The sequence below is a fragment of the Simochromis diagramma genome, unplaced genomic scaffold (assembly GCF_900408965.1).
Source record: "Simochromis diagramma unplaced genomic scaffold, fSimDia1.1 OVJJ01000334.1, whole genome shotgun sequence".
NCBI lineage: Eukaryota > Metazoa > Chordata > Actinopteri > Cichliformes > Cichlidae > Simochromis > Simochromis diagramma.
Genome location: NW_024386764.1, coordinates 1,464,821 through 1,486,080, shown reverse-complemented (window position 1 = coordinate 1,486,080; position 21,260 = coordinate 1,464,821). Strand labels below are relative to the sequence as shown.

At 42.1% G+C, this 21,260-nt stretch overlaps 3 protein-coding genes and 1 non-coding gene across 4 annotated transcripts; 2 read left to right on the top strand and 2 right to left on the bottom strand.

Moving 5' to 3' along the window:
- Positions 1–829: 829 nt before the first annotated feature.
- On the bottom strand, positions 830–2,485 carry LOC120732914 (growth arrest and DNA damage-inducible protein GADD45 beta-like). Its single transcript, XM_040030831.1, has 4 exons — positions 2,234–2,485; positions 1,932–2,033; positions 1,594–1,816; positions 830–1,472 (listed from the first exon to the last, which is right to left on the bottom strand). Exons 1-4 carry the CDS (start codon positions 2,275–2,277, stop codon positions 1,359–1,361), a joined length of 483 nt encoding a protein of 160 aa, XP_039886765.1. The 5' UTR covers positions 2,278–2,485; the 3' UTR covers positions 830–1,358.
- An 11,044-nt stretch (positions 2,486–13,529) lies between these two features.
- Positions 13,530–15,572, top strand: LOC120732367 (growth arrest and DNA damage-inducible protein GADD45 gamma-like). Its single transcript, XM_040029909.1, has 4 exons — positions 13,530–14,432; positions 14,798–14,899; positions 15,006–15,219; positions 15,398–15,572. Exons 1-4 carry the CDS (start codon positions 14,416–14,418, stop codon positions 15,560–15,562), a joined length of 498 nt encoding a protein of 165 aa, XP_039885843.1. The 5' UTR covers positions 13,530–14,415; the 3' UTR covers positions 15,563–15,572.
- Positions 15,573–17,519: 1,947 nt separating this feature from the next.
- On the top strand, positions 17,520–18,163 carry LOC120732898 (growth arrest and DNA damage-inducible protein GADD45 beta-like). Its single transcript, XM_040030812.1, has 3 exons — positions 17,520–17,620; positions 17,715–17,928; positions 18,050–18,163. Exons 1-3 carry the CDS (start codon positions 17,520–17,522, stop codon positions 18,161–18,163), a joined length of 429 nt encoding a protein of 142 aa, XP_039886746.1.
- Positions 18,164–19,577: 1,414 nt separating this feature from the next.
- trnak-cuu lies at positions 19,578–19,650 on the bottom strand. The gene has a single exon. It is a non-coding gene; the product is annotated as a tRNA-Lys (tRNA).
- Between the last annotated feature and the right edge of the window lie 1,610 nt (positions 19,651–21,260).

Genomic DNA, 21,260 nt, shown 5'->3' with positions numbered 1-21,260 from the left:
TGTAAATGATTGCACTGTTTGCACTGGAACACTGTCAGCATTTTACAGATGTGCTGAGTTTCATTTAACCTCCTAAGACCCGAACTCTTCCACGGCATGCATTTTTGATTTCTCTTTGATATTTGGGCATATTTGGACCCAATGAATGTAAAAGAATGACCAGATTTTTTTCCCCTGATTTTTGTTTCTAAGAAAAATGAGAGCCACATATGAGGATATTTGTTTAAAATTTCGATAGAACAATAGTAGTATATTGTCCTCGTAAGTGGATATCAGGCCCTTGTAGAGCAAAATTGAGTATTTTGGTCTAAATAACCCAAAATGTGATGTTCACATATGTGGACGCAGGTCCTAGGAGGTTAATATAGTTGAATCAGTTCTCTGATGACAAGATTGTGATACCAAAGATGTCCTCTGCATGTTTTTTAGACCAGTAGGACACGCTCAGAATAGAGAACTGAACCTTGTGCGAAATTAGTGGAATGTCCTTTAAAGAGTCCCCTTCATGGGGCCAGGAATAGATCATAATTTGAGGTCCATGAAGTCCAACTACAAAAATTATAAGAATCAAACTGGACCCAGAACCATTTGTCTTTCTACAAATGTAGGACCTTAAGCAGAACTTGGTAAGTTTCCTGTGGAACTTATGGGGCCAGAATTTGTTGATGGACCCTACACTGCATGCTAGTTTTTCTAGACACTAATTCTAGATTCTGTGACAGAACTGTCCTCCTATGCTTCAGAAATGACACAAGACCCCTTTAAGGTAGTAAAACAAACCCACACTCATACATACACACTTCTTTTAGATGAACCACACAAAAATCGATTATATTTCCATCAGAACTTTATTGACCAAACAGAATAAGTCACAATGTGGCTTCACTTCTCACTTGTGGCAAATCCATCACATCAAGCAGACTCATATTTAATGTATTTAGATACATCAGTGTGTAAAATCACATCATGACAAAAGTTCATGTGCAGCACACAGGTAAGCAGAACACCTGCCACACCTGCAGCGCAGGTAGTCGAGAGCTTTACATGCAGCTCTTCAGTTCGTTCATGTGACCTCCATTTGCGTCACTCAAGTCCTGGTATTTCATCTTCACTTCCCCCTCTGCAGCTCCATGACTGAGACTTCCTGCTCAGTCTGGTCCAGCTTCCACAGCCACTACCAGTACCGACGTTTCACGTGCTCCACGAGGACAAAAAGACCTCCCCCATCGGGCTCGGATTTGGCTCGGTCCGGCACAGCACAACTCATACCGCGTTACTTCTGCGCAGGTTTGATTGTTTTCACTCTTTTCTCACCGCTCCCCGGCGGTCTGATTCGGTTTGGCTTGGCCCGGTTCCAGTCAACGATCCTGCAGCTCCAGGCAGGGCACCCACTGATTGCTGCATCGGCTCTCCTCACAGAAACTGCCGACGTCTTGCAGGGCTTGGCACTGCAGAGGCTGCACTTGAGGGTTCTGCAAAACACGGTGGGGACGGACGGTTAGATTCTCGGAAACACTTTTTTTAAACTTACAACAGTATAATATCATGAACTTGTATCATTTCTCGAGTAGCTCAAAGCAAGTTTACACTTACAGTGACCAGAATGCAGTGCAGATCCCGGGGTTCATTGCTGTTGCTGTCCTCGGTGTCCTCCTTCAGCAGCTGAGCCAGCCGCCTCATGCCTGACACCCGCAGGATGTTGATGTCGTTGTCGCAGCAGAAAGCCTGCAACAGCGTGAAATGGATCTGCAGCGCTATGTCGTCTTCATCCTCCTCATCAGTTGCGAGGATGCACAGTACAACGCTGTCTGGGTCTCTGCATGCGGGACAGAAGGTGAAAGACCCGGTTAATGTCAGCGTCATTACATCTTTCTCATATCAAAAGCTTTGGCGTGGTTAATTAAGCTGAGGAAAATCAAACTTATACTTACACATTCATGAGTTTGGCGGACTCGTAGACTCCAACCGTGAGACAATCCTGCTGCTGAGCAGCGACCAGTAGCTCCTCCAGAGCTTGACTCACCGTCTCCATCCTGCAGAGAAGCGGAGGCGGTTAGAAATGTGCGAACGACACGACTAAACTGTGGCAAACAACTCTAAAGTCTACATATAAGCATGCAGATGCAACCTTTAAAGTACAAGCCGGGATTATAAACTCAACTAGAACGCGATCTGTAATGTCAGATCAAATGTGCCAATGCGTAATTGCGCATCACACACAGCCGAAACTTACTTTTTTTCGGTGCTGTTTGATCCAACGACCTCTTCCAAAGTCATGTTGAAGTCAGTAAAATAATCCACAAGATCCAGGATAAGAAGAAATATCCACAGCGCGGAGATACGGCTGTACTATGAAATTCCTGATACAACGTCCAAACACAGTGGTATTCCAGATCGTGTAAAGGTCCTTTCAGAGTCCGTTAACTGAGTAACAAGTCCGATTACTGCGAGACCGTGAGCAGCAAGAAACTGTGCCTCTCTCAGCCGAAACTCTCTGTTATATTACTGCTTCGCGACCGTAGGCGTGGCCACGCCCAGCCTCTCGTTCGTTCATTGGTTTGCCGCTATGAATACATCCCCCGTTCTCTGCGCCTATTTGCTGAGAGCCAGAAGACGCTGGTGATCCCACGTTGGTGGTTTCGGAGAATCCCCCGCTCTCTCCCTCCTTTTATTCCTACGCTTCTTTCGCCGCTCTGTCCCTCTCTCTCGGTTTGTTTACCGGCAGCTTTTCTTTATGAGTGGAGGAATTTCCAGATCTCTGTCCCCCCCCCCGCTCCCTCGTCCCCACTGGCCGAATAAAAGAAAGCTTCACCGTGGCAATGCTCTCGCATCGTGTTCGTGCACAAACCCCCCAAATACACCTGCACACCCGCCGGCGACGCACATGAAATTCAAATATATTTCAAATTATGTTGTAAAAGGGAAGCTGGAGCAGCTGACCAGCCCCGTGTGCGAGCACGCGCTGAGCGGACATTGTGTAACGGCGTTGTGCAAGAGCAAGGTTATAAGAAATGGGAAAAGGCGCTGTCTGATAAGCACGAGGCGAAATTCACGAGAATCTCAGATGACACTGATGTTTCTCTTTTATATCACACATATTTTTATCTTTTTTTTTTCTTGCAAACCATTTGAGGCGCTATTGCAGCTGCAGAGCACGTGTTGTTCTGAAGCTTCAGCTCAGCACCACTACCTCCAACAGGATAAAAAATAATCCTTAGATATAGGATCAGAGCTGTTTATCTGCTGAAGCCTGCAACAGCAGCGTGCAGAACGGAAGTGTGTTACAACAACATTCAAAACTGTTATTATAACCTTCATATTTCACATTCATGAAAGCAGGTTCCATTTTTCTGTCACATGCATTTTTAACATCACACGCAGAGCTGTCACACGTCTGATCGGTGGCCCTGTGTGTGATCAGGTCCACCTCACCGAGCCTGATATGAACTCTCTGCCCATTAAAACCAGGTCTCAGACTCCCTCCAGCGGCTCCATAATGCATCTGCTGTCAGCGGCGAAACCCCCAGAGAAGGCATGTTGGAACAGCACCCTGCAACAACCGTTTGGGTCACGTGCAGAGCAAGAGCGAGTCCCGGTCTTTGGAAAATATTGGGAATTCCTAAAGGGGAGGTTTAGTGAAAAACATTTTTAGGGGGTTTGATGTTTTGTTTTGTTTTTCGGGGACTTCCTGGGTCTGAATTTCCACGAAAATAAAATTGAAAACGAAACTATTTGCAGGCTTCACTTTACTATGTGCAGCAATTTATTTGAAATTTATCAAAATCCGCCTGTAATCTGTGCAAACGCTGTGTGCATAGGTAACAGGGCAGCCGCGGCTAAACAGCTTCAAATCCATTCATTAGGAACATCCACAAATATGTAGGATTGTTTAATAAACAATGAAATGTTGTCTATTGTCGCTTACATTGTAAGCACTTAACTGATTTAGCACTTGTCCACTGAAAGGCGCAGAAAATCTGTTGGCGTTGCCGTATGAACAGATTTTTCTGGTGTTACTGCGCCACCTGGTGGAAAGATTCACACTTTGCGTGTGTAAATAATTGTGTTATGGTTTTGTTATATTTTATAGTGTTTTCTTACAATTTCTAACAGAAATAGATACTAGTTAAATACATTAAATCATTATATTTATTGATATATTTAGATATTCATGGAAGAAAACAGTATAAAATGAAAGAAAGCAATACAATAAATATTATACACATAAACAATATGCCCACTACAATTTTTACTAAGCAAACATTGATGTGTTATTTTATGGATAAGATTAGTTTAAAAATGTAAATTTTTCATAGTCTGTGTATTGTTTTATGCAGATTTTACACTCCAGAATTCCCTCAATAAATAAGCAGTAACTAACAAATTATAGAAATATGGGTTTGATATAAAATCTCTTTTTCTGTTTCATTTCTTTCTGAGCTTCAGTTGAGATCTGGTGACCGTGAAGGCCGTAACATATGATTTGTATGAGGGCTCACCAATAACTTTACAACAGGTATGCACTTTAAAGACGATATTTCTCCATGAGACTGAAATATTCATGAAACAGTGGAACAAATAAATAAAGCAAAGCATAACTTTAATGTTAAATAAAGTGCTAAGGGCAAAGTATTTTCATTCTTTCAAGTACATCATCAGTAATTATACAATACTACGATAAGTGCAAAGTCTGCTATAAAGCATCCAAAATTCTCACCTTCTTATGATCTAATTACACTGTACTATTCAGGGTACCAGCTTTATTAGAAAGTATCCAAAGGGGCTCTTCAACTGGTGGGGAGGCTTTTACATCCTTGCAGAAGTTCACTGGTCTCCGGGAGTTCACTCTGCAGGTGGGAGAGAGATATAGGAGAGATGGAGAATGAACTTAACCTGGGTGTCTATTGTCTTGTGTAGTCTGGGAGATGAGTGGATGGGGTGGGTGCAGTTTTCTCTGTGGTGGGCTGCCCCGGATTCTGTGGAGCTGGGCGGTGCTGCTAGCTGTGGGCCCCGGTCCAGATGGGCCTGGACTCCTTGCCTTGGTGGGTTCCAGAGGGTGGGGGTGCCTACTAGGGTCAGCAGGGGAGCTGGCCCCAGGGAAGGACCACTTGGGGAAAAGGGTAACAAAAAAAGGGTAACACCTCCTGGGTTAGGGTGCATTTTCCCCCTCTAGGGGCAGGGGTACCTGGATCTGGAGTACGTTTGGGGAGTGTGATTGTGTGTACAGTGGCTATTTATGTCTGTCTCCACGTTGGGTGAGTGCTGAGTATTTGCATATGTGTGCATGGGGGGGATGGATGTTTGTGTCTGTGTGTGCCTGTTCGTCTGTGTCTATATGTCACGTCGGGTCTTAGATGCCACCTTTCTGGGGACATCTCAGGCCCTCCAAGGTATGGAGGCCTATCTCCCCCCACCACTCTCCCTGCCGGTGGCAGATGCCCTCAGACGTCGGTGCATTGGTGGTTCTTGGTGTCCGGTGCTGGGCGCTCAGGTACGCACCGGCTCACTCCCGGTGGCTGCTTGTCGGGTCCTCACGCCTGTGGCTCGGTCGGGCCCCTTTGGGGGGTGGGGTGCCCTTGGGCTCTGGGCCTGGGACTCTGTCACTCTGTCACAGCTGGCTGCTGGTGGAGCTCGCAGGCACATCACTGCAGCCCCCCCTGGCTTCTGCTCCACGGCTGCTGGGTGACCCCTCGTCTGGGGCTCTCCTCAGCTCTTTCCGGGAGAGTGGCACCGTTGCCCCTTCACTGGTCTTCCTTGGACTCTTGTGCTCTGGGGGTCTCTGGATGTCTGGAGCCTGGATCTCCTCTATGCTTCATGCCCTGGAGGACGGGGCTATGGCCCCCACACCCTCTAGCAGATCGTTACATAAAGAAACCTTTTGAATACAAGCACGCTGATCCACACAGGTGTACACACAAACTGTATGGGGGAAAAGTCCTCAATATGTCTCCCACACTGAGAAAAAAAGGTTTTTATAGAACTTTTTTTTCTGTAGGATGTTGGATTGTGGCACTGTGGGACAGCCATCTGAGCCTCAGATTATGATCAGTGTCAGAAGAACTGAAATACATTTTGGTGCAAGACCAAATAGGCCTTAAAAAGTCTAAAGAATACGTCATTAAATTCAAATAAATAATAATGCTTATACAAGAAATGCTTAATGAAATATTTGCAAGAATAATCTCCAGGCTTCTTGAAGGTCATTCAAAGTTATTCTTTGGATTGTGGCTTTTGCTCTGGGGAGGCCAATCCATGACTGAGTGTTCCATTGTTTGTTTGTTTTTCTCCTATCCATGTATGCTTTTACTGCATCTGTAGTATGTTTAGGATCATTGCCATAGTGAGAGATGAATTCATTGCGAATTAGATGCTTTCAAGATGGAATTACATGGTGATTCAAACTCTGAATCTGCTTTTGTGTTCGTAATACCATCAGATTTGGACAAAAAATGTCAAGTTTGCATTCATATGGGAGGGGATAGCTCAGCAGGTAGAGCGTTCACCATATGATCGGAAGGTTGGGTTTCAAATCCAATCGAACCGGAACCCCTGAGCAAGGTGCCGTCCCTACACACTGCTCTCCGGCCACTTGATTGGTGGCTGCCCACTGCTTCACTGAGTGAATGGGTCAAATGCAGAGAGTAATTTCCCTACAGGGGATTAAAAAAGTATACCAAAAAAAGCATTTTACATAACAACAATACATGTATGAAGCTGATGACAGTGGAACTACTGAATATTTGTTGTACCTCCCTGAAGGAATGATTGTTAGGATGCCTGGGTCGTTGACCCAGGGGTTTTGAGTTTATTATATTATTTATACTTTCTAGTTTTTGGTTTCTTTGAGTTCTGTCTTATGGTTTATGTCTGTGTCTTCTTTAGTTGCTCTGTCTCCCCTATCACCTGCATCCCCTTGTCTAGTTCGCGTCTATGTGTATCCTAGTTCCTATATCCCCGTGTTCAGTCAGTGTTTGTGTCTGCCCTGGTCCCACGTCTCTGTTCCCTCTGTAGTGCCTGCATGTGAGTCTGTGTTATGTGTTTCCTGTTTTACTTTGAAGGTCTGTCTTATCTCAGTGTGTTCAGTTTACGCTTCCTTTTGTCTCGTCAGTTCTGATTTGCCCCAGCTGTGTTTCCCTCCTGTTACTCATTCCCTGATTGCTCCTTCTGTGTATTTAAGCCCTGTGTTTCTCTGTGTCCGTGTTGCGATCTACTGTTTTCCTAGCTGTGTGTTCTGTCATTCCTCCAGGTTAAGTTTGTTTTGAGTTTTTTAAGTTATGTTATATTTTTGAGTACCTAATTAAAGCCTTTTTGAGTTCACGACTGTCTCCGGAGTCTGCACCTTGGGTCCTATTCCTGTCTGCACACAGCCACACCTAACAATGATGGAGTGACCCAAGCCACTGGACGCCATGCACTGATGGTTGCTGATCGTTTAGGTTTTATCCGATACCGGTGCCAAACCGGTACTTTTGAAATGGTGCCGGTGCTTAAACGGTGTTCGAACCGGTGCTTAAAGAGTGGAGAACACAAACTTTGTCCAAAAACCTCTTAGGTTTTTATTTTTAGAAGTCTCTTTTTCTGCAAAATGATAACCAAGTCAGCCTTTTCCATTGATACAACATACCTCCTTTGGTTGGAACCGGTGCTTAAACAATGGAGAACACAAACTTTGTCCTAAAACCTCTCATTTTTAGCTGTCTTTTTTTTGTAAAAAGATAACAATGTTAGCCTTTTCTGCAGCTATACGGCATATATGGCATCACTCAATCAAACAAGAAGACAGCCGCATGTAGCTATGATGATGTTTGCTAGTTCACCTTACATGCATTAATGTAATAACGTGGTTAGCCTACTCAACGTAAATTACACACGAACAACATGAAGCTACTCACGCAGAGAAGAAGGGCTGCTGCTGCATCATCATCCTCATCATTTCTGCTACACTGGCAGGGCTAGGGGCCAGGACTCTCCTCTTCGGGTTTTTGGGGGATGTTGCTAACTCTGGGTCAGATAACAGGCACCACACCCGCAGCAGATGTGCACGGTGTGAGGTCTCGCAGCAAGCTATCAAATACGGTGCATTTCTCGGCTTTTAAAAAAAAACACCAGGTGTTTCATCAGATTCGAGGTGTTACCTCCTTTGACAGCATCACAGTATCACCTTAAAGCACTTGTTGCAGGCTGCTGAGTTTGCATCTTTTGCTGTGAAGTACACCCTGACTTTTGACCGCTTCGCCTTGGGCATTTTTAATCTGTAGCTCTGCTCTAAAAGAACCTACGTACCTGGGCCCGCCTACTATCCTCGGAAAGGTAAAATGATTGGCTAGAATCCAAAGTGTATGACAGCTCAAGAAAAAAAAAGCACCGAAATAAAGCACCGAAATAAAGCACCAAAATGTGCGCTGCTTTTCGGTCTGGTTACTACCGTTTATGTCAGAACCGGTGCCATGATACCGGTACCCGTCCCTACACAAGACAACTTGTAAAAATGGACACACTGTCCCATATTAATACAACCCCTAACGATCCTCTAGGGCAGCGGTCCCCAACCCCCGGGCCTCGGACCGGTACCGGTCCGTGAGTCGTTTGGTACCGGGCTGCGAGAGTTGAGGCTCAGGTGTCAAATGCATGGTTTTCAGGGTTTTTATCGGTTTTCAGCGTTATTTTGTTATCGTTTTTATCGTTAACTCTGTTTTCCTGGATCTTTTCAAATGTGTTATGAATAAATCTTCTTTTTTTTCGGTACTGGTACTAGTTTTATTGTGAAAATATTGTCGGGCATAAACAGGTCCGTGGCACAAAAAAGGTTGGGGACCGCTGCTCTAGGGCTAACACACTCAACGATGTGCTAGCAACCTGTCCAGGGTTTACCCTGCTTTCCACTCTGTGACAGCTGGAATAGCTGGAAGAAATAGTTTGATCCATTACGTTAGCAGGGTTCTCTGCTGTTAAACTGCAGACTGCTTCCCCTGAGTTGGGGCTGTCCCAAGCAAAGACATTTAAGTATCGATCTACTAGTCTACATGCTAACCATTACCCATGGTCATTAGCTCTGGGTAACTGCTGAAAAAAAATGGACTTGAAATGGATCTTCGTTTTGTTGATTAAACATCTGGATTCTGGACTTTACCCTGGTCTTCATCCTGTTTCGGGATTCTCTCTTTTTTGTGACATTGTTGCAGACTGATCCAAACAAAACAAAACAAAATAAAAAATATCTCTATCAAGAGCACAGACACAGAATATTGTATGATCAACTGATGATATAAGTGATAAAATACAGTAAGACTGGCACGTGAGGGTGGTTCAAATACAAGTAAACTTCAATGACGTTCTCAGCAAATAAGATCTTGCAATTTGCCAAATGTAACCAAAAAAGACCTCACCACTAGATGGCAGTGTTTCACCAAAATGTTTTAATATGGTGGCCTTAGAAAACCAAGCATTTGCCCTGAGGCTGTTGTAATGGTTAGCACCGTCGACTTACTGAAGAGGGTTTTGTGTTCAAACTTCCTGTTCTTCTAGCGAAGTCTGCATGTTGGTGATGAGAGTCCAGGTGCTGCACTGTAGGACCCTATCCTCCTTTGTTCTTCTTCTTCTTCTGGGCTTAGAGCAGACTGGTTACCACACTGACTCACTAAGATAGAAGTTGGGGTTGTACAAAAGTTCACACTATTAGGGTGAATTTAAGCCAATTTCACAAACCAGCTGCATAGAAGATGTCTCAGTTGTTGAATTCTTGATGACACGAATGGGACATTTTAGCTGTACTTAAGATTATAATGTATAATTGCAGCTTTAAACGCATTGGGTCTACGTGTGTAACTGGATCTTGAAGTTATTTAAAGGAACAGTTCCGCTTCAAAATACAATATACCCTTTTCCTCTGGTCTCTTTCCACTTTTTTCCCCCGTATTCTACGTTGCGTTATATTCAAAAGAAAGCGAATGTTTCTACATCTTCCAAACCGGATTATTATATCTTTTTTGTCTAAGTACTTTTAGCCCTAAAGTCCGATGCTCCTGTGCCCCTCGCCTCTTCTTTTGTTAAGCTAATCGGTTCCGGTAATGATAAAGCACGTGTTCTTTTATCAGGTCTTCATTTTGGTTTTTAAAACAGGTTGAATGGTTGCTAATAGGCCTCATAAGGAACAAATGAGAAGCTTTCCACATGGAAAGAACCCGGGAGTGTCCCATTATAGCTTCCATAACGAGCGGCCAGGACTGAGTCGAGCTTAGGCAGAAAGATAGCATTTTGTGGGAGAAGCAGAGGTGGAAAAATAAAACAAATAAACAAAAGAAAAACAAAATAAAACAAAATATTTGTAATAATGATACAAAGGAGTCGATGCCCTCTCCTAAGGCAGATTCATTTCTGGGACTAACAGATTTTCTTTTTTAAGTATGTATATAAAGTACAAAGGGTGATTGCTCCCCAAACTGGGCTTTGTGTCCATCTTTCTTTAAAAACACAACCAAACAAATATTTACAGGAGCAAATGAAGTGATTCTGTCCATCTGCAAAGTAGCGTTTTCATTTGGGGAAACCTGCAGTCAGCCGAGACTGAAGAAGTCACCTGGATGAGTGACGAAATGTTTCTCCCACCGAAAACGCCACGTCCAGATGAACAGAATCGACTTGACCTGACCTGGACGACTGAGCATGCGTCCAGACATGTTTAAGTTTAATGCTTTCTTTTTATCGTGTGCATTTCCGTGGGTCGATATTCAGTAGGAGCTACACTGTAAAAAAAAATTGTAATATAAAAGTATTTTACAGTGTATTTTACGGTTTTGTACTGTTTTTCTAGAATATCATTAAATTTACATAAATAGACTGATTTTACATTTCAAATGTAAAATAACGTAAAATCACTGTAAATGTAATAAAACATCATTTTCTTGTTTGTTAAATATATTTGTCTGTACATATGCATATTTAGATTGTTAAAATACATTCACAAATGTATCATAATTTCACAAATATCTGTCCGTTATTTGAAAGATTGAACTGTTAAATTCAAATGTAATGCTATGGAAAAATATATAAAATGATTATGATAAACTTTTTTTTTACATCAAATAATGTTATTTAGGACGATCGTGGCTCAAGAGTTGGCAGTTTGCCTTGTGATCAGAAGGTTACCGGTTCGAGCCCCAGCTCGGACACTCTCGGTCCTTGTGTCCTTGGGCAAGACACTTCACCTACCACCTACTGGTGTTGGCCAGAGGGGCCGATGGCGCGATATGGCAGCCTCGCTTCTGTCAGTCTGCCCCAGGGCAGCTGTGGCTACAACTGTAGCTGCCTCCCCCAGTGTGTGAATGTGAGAGTGAATGAATAGTGGAATTGTAAAGCGCTTTGAGGGTCTCGAAAAGTGCTATATAAATGCAATCCATTATTATTATTTAAACCAACGGTTAACTGTATATTTCTGTACATTTAAGTATTATTATTCATATTGCCGCATTGACCTTGTTTATAGGTAGTTTTATTGTTTAATCATGTTAAAATGTTCCTAATTTAATGTTTAACCCTTTAAAGCCGGTCAGAGCGGCACGCTCTGTTTTGCATAACTATTTTTAAATAGTTTTAAATAGCTAGCAATAATTTTTTTTTGCATATGAAACCGGAGGAGTTGTTCTTACGTCTTATGCCATCAGCTTGTCCTCGGTCACGGTTTCCTTCCACATATAGCTCTGCAAAAACTGCATAAAAAGCGCTTGCAGCAACAAAAACATAATATTCCAGAAACAGGCTTTGCCGATCTGATCAGCTGTTTTAACACTTTCTACGTCCATTAGCGCGAACTATGGCATGTCCACCATGACCTGCCCGAAACCGGAAGTGACGTCATTTTTGCGGAAATGTAGTTTTCCGCAGTTTTCCGCAAAATGACGACAAAAGGCCGCCCTCTCCTTCCTGTGCAGCAAGCAGCAGGCGCACCTCGCAAACAGAGGGCGCCCTTACTCCCAGCAAATGGGCGATAGAAAACCGATCGGTGCCTATGGCTGTGTCCCGATTAAGAGACTGCACGCTTGAAGTATGCATTTTAAGTGCGGTTACGTCACCGCCACGCAACGACGGCTGTCCCAATTCGAAGTGTATTTCAAATGCGTACTCCAAATGCGCCGTCGATTTCCCCAAATATCAAGCGTGGTCCGGTGCAGCTTCGTGGTCCCATATATCCCACAATTCATAACGCGGCGGTGGGTGTGGATAATTTTGCGGCAAAATACGGCAGAAGGGAGCAGCCGAAGAGGTTGTTTTCTTTTTTTCCCCAAACTTTATTGAAATTATAAAACGAACAGTCAGTCATTCCAGTTCAGTTTGTACAGTAGACATACAAGGCAAATAAGAGTAACAATATACAGTACAATGAAATAAGAAGGATAAATAAATAAAGGATAAAAAAGAAAAAAAGAAAAAAAGGGGGGGATGTGACAGACTTCATAACAACTTTGTACTTGAAAGTTGTGACAGCTCATTCCTTAAACATTTCTGAATGAATTTCAATCAATGATAAACCTTTTTTATTGGAAGTTAATTTAAGAGAGTTTAAGTAATATTCAATTTCAATCAAAAACAAATTAAATGATGGGGTTGAGTTTTGAAATTTACATTTATGTATGTGGAATTTCCCTAATAAGATGGAGCGGCCGAAGAGTGAACTGTCAAAAGTACTGAATATGACGTCACTTATTTATGTGCGAATGTTTAATAATTAAAGTCAGTCATATATCCACAAACACAACAAGCTGAAAGTCAGTGATATGTGTGTGTGTGTGTGTATATATATATATATATATACATATATATAACCTGTTTTCTTATCTGTCTTACAGATAGATCTTTATTGTCACTGTTTGGCGTCTCTCTGCAGCCTTTAGGTTTTTGCATTCAGATTTTTCGGATAAGACAATAGGATTAATAAAGATAAAATACGTTTAAGAGGTACCTACACAGGGAATGTATCTACACAAAAGGACATGCACAAGTTATATACAGAAAATATAAAAAATATAAAATAAAAGAAACGTTAATAAGTGGGTGGAGTGTGTTTCAGTGTGAAAACAGTCGTTCAGCTGAATTTGGTACTGAAAGACACGTGACAAGTTAAGTTTCATATTTGCTTTGAGGTACACTGTCGGTGTTTGCGCTGTTCAGGGTCAGGGGGAAACATTTGTTTCATTTTAGCTTTTGTTTTGTTTTTTTATGGTTATACATACAGAATTTCTATAACAAATGTAATGTATGAATTATTATTTAACCTGTAGAAGGATCTTTCTGACCCCAGTAGCAATTAACCTGTTAAGAAAAATTAAAATAAATAAGAGCAATAAAATTTTATTTTACGTGCATTCTAAAAATTGCAAGTTGTTTTTTTGTCTTTGTTTTGTTTTTAGATATATGACAAATAAAATGTTTTATTTTAAAACGGAAGTGTTTTACATTGCTCTCTGGAAGTCTAAATATTGATACTTGTAAGATTTGATTAATTCTCCTAACGGAAATGTTTAAACATGATGTTAAACATAACAGTTTTTTTTCTTTCTCTTGGGGTGTTTTATTTATATCATTGTAAATCATGAAGTTGAATCCAGGAAACCCCAACCCATTTAAAAACCTCAGGAAGTCCACAAATGCACAACAAAAGAGAAAGAAATGAAACACTCTTTTATTGAATTATACATATGTTCATCTCACAATTCCAAAGACTAATCAACACGCATTTACGGAAACTGCTGATCTTCAATTTCGAGTTTAATTTCCTACACACTTCATATTAAGGCAGTGTCTAAATTATTTAGGGGAAATGAGATCTGCAGAGACAATGCAGAGAGCAAGGTTCTCTGTCCCAGTTACACCCCACCACCGGCAGGGTGGGGGTAGGGGTCCGAGACCTGGTGTTGCTGTGTACGAAGTTCAGTTCAAGTCTGTAGGAGACGAGGGGGTAAGGGGGACGCACAGACATGTTTGTTTGACCTCAATTAAAGTTTTTATTTTACTTTTTAATTTCCAATTGTCGATAAATATTAGAATAATCGTGGGCTGGGTGGCCTAGTCTAAAAGTTTGCTTCGGTCGAAGTAAGGTCAGGTAATTACACATGATTATAGCTGTATAACAGTGTCAGAGCCTCCTGTCCAAAAAGTGTAATTATACATTTCTTGCCGTTTAAAAAAGACATTTTCTGTTTCGGACTTTTGAATTTTGTACCAAGCATTCGCACACGTGACTTGCAAATACATTTTTAAAACCATTTAAAACTGTCTACCTTCAAACCGCCTGCTGTGTTCAGGTGGGCCAACCCACCCCACCTGAGTATAAATGAAGGACCTGATCCACTGGGCTCAGTTTCTCTTAAAGACATACACTCTGCTCCTGCTTTGGATCTCTGCACTTTTGCTACATCCAAGATGACCGAACAGTGGATGTAAGACTTCACGGGGGGGTTTCCACAGTTTGCTTGTGTTTCAGTTCAGTGAAACATTCTGCGGTGTCTGAAAAAGGATTTGATTTCTTTAATCACTATATTTCTTTATGCTAACTTGATTTTGTAAGTCTCAATTTTCCAAATTAAAACTTACATTGTATCTCTCCAGTGGTGCGTAATTACGCACCCCTGCTACGCGATACATTGTAAGTTTGCTCAAATTTCATCCCAGTTTTGGTTTTTATAGCAGTTTCTAATGTTGAGTCATAGGTTAGGGTGCATTCTCATTGTTTGGGGTTATTTGTTGACTTTGGGGCTGTTTTGTCTTAGTTTGTGCGCATTTCTAACCGTCTGCGTATCTGTAGGATGAAGATGGTGGGTCAGGCTTTGGAGGAGCTGCTCGTGGAAGCTTATCACCAGAACTGCCTCAGAATCGGTGTAATTGAGTCCTACAAATACATGAAAGCGTAAGTATTTTAATTTTTACGTTTAAATATAGTTCAAATGCAGTAATTGATCTAATAGTGGAACAACGTGGCAATGGTGACATTAATGTCGTCCTGTTTCCCGCAGAAACCCGCACAGAGTCGTCCTGTGCGTCCTTGCCAGCGAAACAGAGGGTGACATTATGTTACAGATTAATCTAATCCAGCTAAAGGATATGTGCTACAAGAAGAACGTCAGCATCATGTGTTCGACAGACACGAGACGGCTGGCAGAGCTGGTGAACATGGATGACGTCAGCGGCAATGAGGCCTCGCGGGACCTGCACTGCATTCTGGTCACTGTAAGCCAAATTTCAATTTGTGCTGCTGCGCAGTTAACAAATGGCTCATGTTTGCCAATTATCTCTATTAAAATCGTTGTAATTTGTACACTTGGCTTCATGATAGGCTACTTCGAATAAGAAGCAAAGTGATGTGTTTTCCGGGAGTTTCACCGTCCTTCCTCGCTGTGTTTCGCAGGTCCCTCCAGTGAAGCCGCTTCCACGCCAGGCCCTGCAGATCCTCAGCAGCTTCTGCGAAGAAAGCCGGCGGAGGGACTCGTCGGTGCATTGCCTTTCTTGTTACTACGTTTGTTCTTATCGCTACCCAAGCCGCAGTTGTTGTTGTTGTCGTTGCTGTAAATAAAAGTGAAGGATTTAATTCTTCAGCGTGTTCGTTGTTTCTGAATCCATGTTCTAAAGTTGCAAAGAGAAAAAAAATGGGGTAAAGGTGAAATCCTCAGTTTCAAACTTTCAATTTATTATTTTGAAAACGAGAGATTTACTGCCTCTTAAAGCGAAAACTGCACAAAGTCATATCTCTGCCAATGAAACGGATGCACCAAAGCCTCCTGGGGCTGTCTTAATGAAAAATAAGAGAAAAACAAAAATTAAAATAAAACTAAAGCCAAATAAAGTTTATCATCTCGCTGTTTCATCTCATTGTCAGTGCTGTACAGAAATTTCACGACAACAAAATGCTTCAAGGCCAGATGACAAAAAATAATTAAACCAAACTAGACTTCGGGCTGTTCTCTGCTTGCAAATGTAACTAAAATAAATGTTTTAAGAAAATCTTTAGTTTTAGTTTTCATGTGATCTTGGAATTTTTATTGGCACTAAGTTTTTTTGTCACCTTTGTCTAACTATCACACATTTTCTCTGCCGGCAGAGACAGACACCCACCCGCACCCACCCCCACCCATCCCCTCATAAACCACCAAACTGAAACTGAAAAAAAAAAGAAAAAAAAAAAGACTGTGGACGCATTTCGGGTGCATGCCTGTAACAGCGACCCTGTTAGTAAACTCCACAGCTTCACCTTATCAGCGCCACTGATTAAGTCTTTAATCAATCAGGTGTTTTCCGCACGAGACCTTATTAGGGGCTTCATCAAGTTTAATGTTGTCATTCATTAAACACAATAGCCATGATTCAACTGAAACATTTCCTGGAGATGTTTTCAGAAAACCCCAAAATCACTCAAAGACTGACATAAACTAACATAAAATGCCCCCACATATTGTGTAAACTGGATTCCTTCACTTAATTGATCTTGTAATTTTATCTGATATTAACGTATTAATGTAATAAACACTGAATATGAAGATAAATACTTACAAGTGAAAGAAACTGCAGAGATTTGAAATCATAAATCTTATCTAAATACACAGTCCAGAGATTGAGTACAGAGCCCAGATATTTCTGGGGGTCTTATCCCTGCAGGGACAGTGAACACATGATGTCCTTAATGTTTGAGTGAATCAGCCTAAAGAAACAATCAATGCACTTTCAACCAGCTATCAGCTACAGCTCACAGCTTTCTGCATTGTTTTCACCTTAATCTCTGCGAGCCCTTCACACGTCCACCGGAACACTTTTCGAATTCACCAAACAAAAGAGCAGAACCCGTTTAAACCCACTCACTGTGCACATCTCCAAAAGGTCCATTCCAGGTCTACGTGACTTGATCAAAGAGGGAGAGGGCGCTTTCCAGTCATGTTTGTCAAACATGCGTGATGTGAAGCATGACAGGAACAGAGACGCTGCACATACATTTGAAATATAGATATCAGAATATTATTTTGAATATTTTTGCGTGCCTCTTCTTTCACATTGCAGTGGCTCATCCATAAAAAACAAAGCTAATATACAGGCTTATCTTGAGAGGTTATCCCTATGCTAAAATCATCTTCTCCACAGTTTAATTATTATTTTTTAACGAGAAGGATTTAAGCAAACAAACTTGTGTGCAGAAAGAAGAGGAGGGAGACAGGGAGCGAAGTTTGAAAAGGGACGGGGGGTACAGCTGGCCAGTAACAGAGGGAGTGGTAAGGTGTGACGTCCCAGAGCAGGTATAAAAGTTTTGACCTGAAGAGACAGAGATTCGTCATTGCTCAATGACCACCGACTTGTCTCCGACTACTTCTTCTTCTTCTCTGGAATCCAGCAGCACACGGAAAAGGGTAAGATAGGCATGTTTGGTGCGTAATTACGCACTGACACAAGTTACATTTTGAATCCGGCTACAGTGCACTTTGATACGCTTTTATGCCCTTGTTTAGAGTCTGTATTATACTTACTTTCCTTCGTGTTTCTGTAGTATGGAGACCATCAGCCAGACTTTGGAACATGTATTGGTCACAGCTCATCATCAGAACTGTCTGACTGTGGGAGTTTATGAGTCTGCAAAATTCCTGAATGAGTAAGTATTAATATAAAGCAATTCATTTGTACTGTCAGAATAATAGTGATTTTGACGCTATGTGGGGTTTATTATTCTCCTGTCCTGCCCGCAGATACCCAGATGGCGCGGTGCTGTGTGTGCTGGCCCTTGATGAGGAGGATGAAGATGACGCTGCGCTGCAGATTCACTTCAAACTGCTGCAGGCTTTCTGCTACGACAATTACCTCGACATCCTGCGAGTGACGGGAATGAGGCGGCTCGCTCAGCTGCTAGAGGAAACCAGCAACAGAAACGAATCCCGCGACCTGCATTGCATCTTGGTCACTGTAAGTCCAAACGCCTCATTCTGCTCCACTGCATTTGTCAAACTTTGCCAGTGTGGATCCCGACTTATTTTCTAGATAAACTCTGATTAACATAAATATTCAACCACGCTTTGTTTTGCAGAACACTTCTGAACAGATTCTGCAGTGCGAGGCTCTTCAGCAGGTCGCCAGGTTCTGCGAGGAGAGCCGCCACAGGTACGAGTGTCTCCCCCACCTTGAGCTGCAGGACCGCTGACCTAAACTAGACCGCTGCAGAGCGGTTCGAATTAATGGAAACTGGCCCAAGTAGAGTAACGGGGTTTTGCTTTATCGGGAGTTCAGTTTGATCTGGCTCAGGACGGGAAGCTGAAGGCCACGAAGAGGTGTGTGAGAAAATGTCTCGACATGTGACCTGAGTGGACGGGTGGAAAACCGAGGAACTGCTCGTGAGACTCGAACAGCAGCCGGCAGAGGGTTCATCCAGACCCGTGTCAGATTTAATAGAGCAGTTGAGGACGATTTCGTTTTAAAACGGAATCATTTTGTTAAGCAGTGCATGCAAAATAAATTGCAGTTTATCAGCTGAAAGAATGTGCTTCAGTATTTCCTACATTGCTCGTACATGATGGAATGTGGTCAGCTAACACAGTTTCACTCGTTCCCCTCTTTTTATTTTTCACTAATAAATCTAAAGTGTTTCATTCACATAATATTGTATAAAAAAATCACGTTGATGTTGATTAAACATCATTTTTGTAATTTACTGTCTGATGTCTAAATCTGTTGTCCGATGTTAATGAAGGCATCATACCCTTTTCTTCAATTCCACTGTGGGAGAGGTCGGTGTCATTTCTTTTCCAACACTAATTATATCTGTCTATCTTTATCCACCCTGAAGTTCCTGATTGTGTTTTAGTTCATTATTATCATAATTACGCCTGTCTTTACTAGATGCTGTGAACATGTGGTACGTGTGTGCCGCATATTAATGGAGCTGTTAATGCTAGATTGAACAGATAAGTCTTGCTAGCTTTTCTGCTTAGCTCTAGTCTTGCTAGAGATGCCGGACTAGAGCAGCGCAGATACTGAAGGACCCGTCCCATCCTGGCAACAAACTGTTCCAACTTCTGCAATCTGGTAGAAGGTTCCGCATCATCCGGGCAAGGACAGAGAGACTCAAGAGGAGCTTCTATCCCCAAGCCATCCGGGCCCTAAACACACACACCCGCCCTCTCACATCATCCATAATTGCCTGAGACAGGACTCTCTTCCAGACACTAAACCCAGGCACAATGTACACTCCAAATTCCTTTAATTTTAAATATGTTTATATTGTCTATCCTGTAAAATAGTCAGATGTCTATTCTTATTAATGTACAGAATTCACCTGCTTGCTGCTACTACTGCACATTCACCCAGTGTATATACCATATGTATATATAATGTTCTTCCTCTACCCACCCCCCCCCCCCCATCATTTTTGCACATGTCGAGGAGCGTGTCAGGATACATTTCACTGTGTGTTATACTTGTATAACTATGCATGTGACAAATAAAGAACCTTGAACCTAGCTTGGAAGTTGTAGTGGGTTGAGTTAACTCTTGGATGCGTGCAAAGACTTCACACGTGAGGAAGTTGCTTGCTCCAAAAAAAAAAAAAAAACAGTAATCGCCCAACGTGGGGCTCGAACCCACGACCCTGAGATTAAGAGTCTCATGCTCTACCGACTGAGCTAGCCGGGCGGTGGAGAGGCAAAAAGATAAACCCGTCTCGATGTGTGTGTGTGTGTGTGTGTGTGTGTGTGTACCGGAGTTTTCTTCACGTGTTAAAGTCAAGACTGCAAGACCATGACTTAAGAAGATGGGTTTGTAAAAAGAAAACTTCCACAGTTTTCTGCGGCTGGTGCTAAATATGCGGGGAAAAAACGGAAATAGAGGTCAGGTCAGTAACTTGGTCTAAGAATCGGTGTAAAATGGGATCGGAACATCCTGTCAATGCGTAATTACGAGTCATTGCAGAGATGGCACTCTCTGATAGGCATCTCCTTTATTTTACACACACTCTCTTTTTATTTATAAAAGAGAATGCGCGTCTATCTGATTGGTCAAAAACTGTTGAGAAGGGACCGTGCTTTAGATTTAGCCCCCGGTGAGAGCGATTGTTTCTTTTCCTGGTTCACTCCCGCATTCCTGCACAAGTTGTGAACACACAACTCTCAAATCGTGTGAATCTATAACTTTTCTACTTTTATCCTGATGCTCGGTAGTGCAATTACCTATTAAAGTGAACTGAAATTAATTACTGCCCCCATACCATTTGCCAGCACAGGTCTTGTAAACAAAGGCAAAAACGAGGAAATACGCGTGCAGTCTTCTTCTGATGATTAGCTGCTGCAAAGGTAGCAAAAATCAGACGTAGGCAGACCACCTGTGAACATGGGGCAGAAAAAGCAGTTAAAACGAAAAAAAACAAACTAATAATCAAACGTGATCTCCGCGTGCACAATGTGGCTTTGTCTGCAGCACCTCCAAGACCATAGTTACGTTTACAAAGCTAATCGCGTCAGTTCAGAGGATCTAGAATTGAAGAGTGGCAAGATCCTCAGTTTAAAGGAAAAAATGTGAAAAGGCTTTGACAGTTTTGTACCAGCAGCTACTGGAATTTCATCCTGGTGTGGACATATGAGTGAACAAAGGTGATTCGTTTTCTTTTTTTTTTTTTTCTTTTTTGTAATTTATCAGATTTGTGGGGTTGTAGTTAACGATGTTTCTGTAAAAAAATAATCTCTTCAGGTTTTATTGCACATTTGCTCATTTAGTTTCTAAGCATTTGACAATAAGCTGAATGATAAAGATCAGAGATGAGCTCCCGATATGCCCTGGCGCAGCATGGGGATGATATGCCACTAAGGTGGCAGAGAAAAGGACACTAAAAAAACTGCTGGACATTATGAACAATGCTGGGCATCCTCTGCACACGGCCATTAACAACCAGAAGAGTCTGTTCAGTGACAGGTTGCTTCTCCCAAAGACAAGAACTAACAGACTTAAAAACTCTTTTGTCCCACACGCCATCAGACTGTTTAACTCCTCTCTGGAGGGGAGAGGGAGGGGAGACAGGAGGACAAAGGAGGGGGGAACAACTAAGCTGTAGTGCCTCTTCACCTCACTGTGCAATACCTTTTGTGCAATACTTTTGTTAATAGTCAATGGTGCAATAGACTCCATACTTGAAATGTGCAATTCACTTGTATTTTTATTTTTATTCCTATTTATTCTATTTATCCCCTTCGTATATTTTATTTATATATGTCTCTGTATTTATGTGTGTGTGTGTGTGTGTGTGTGTGTGT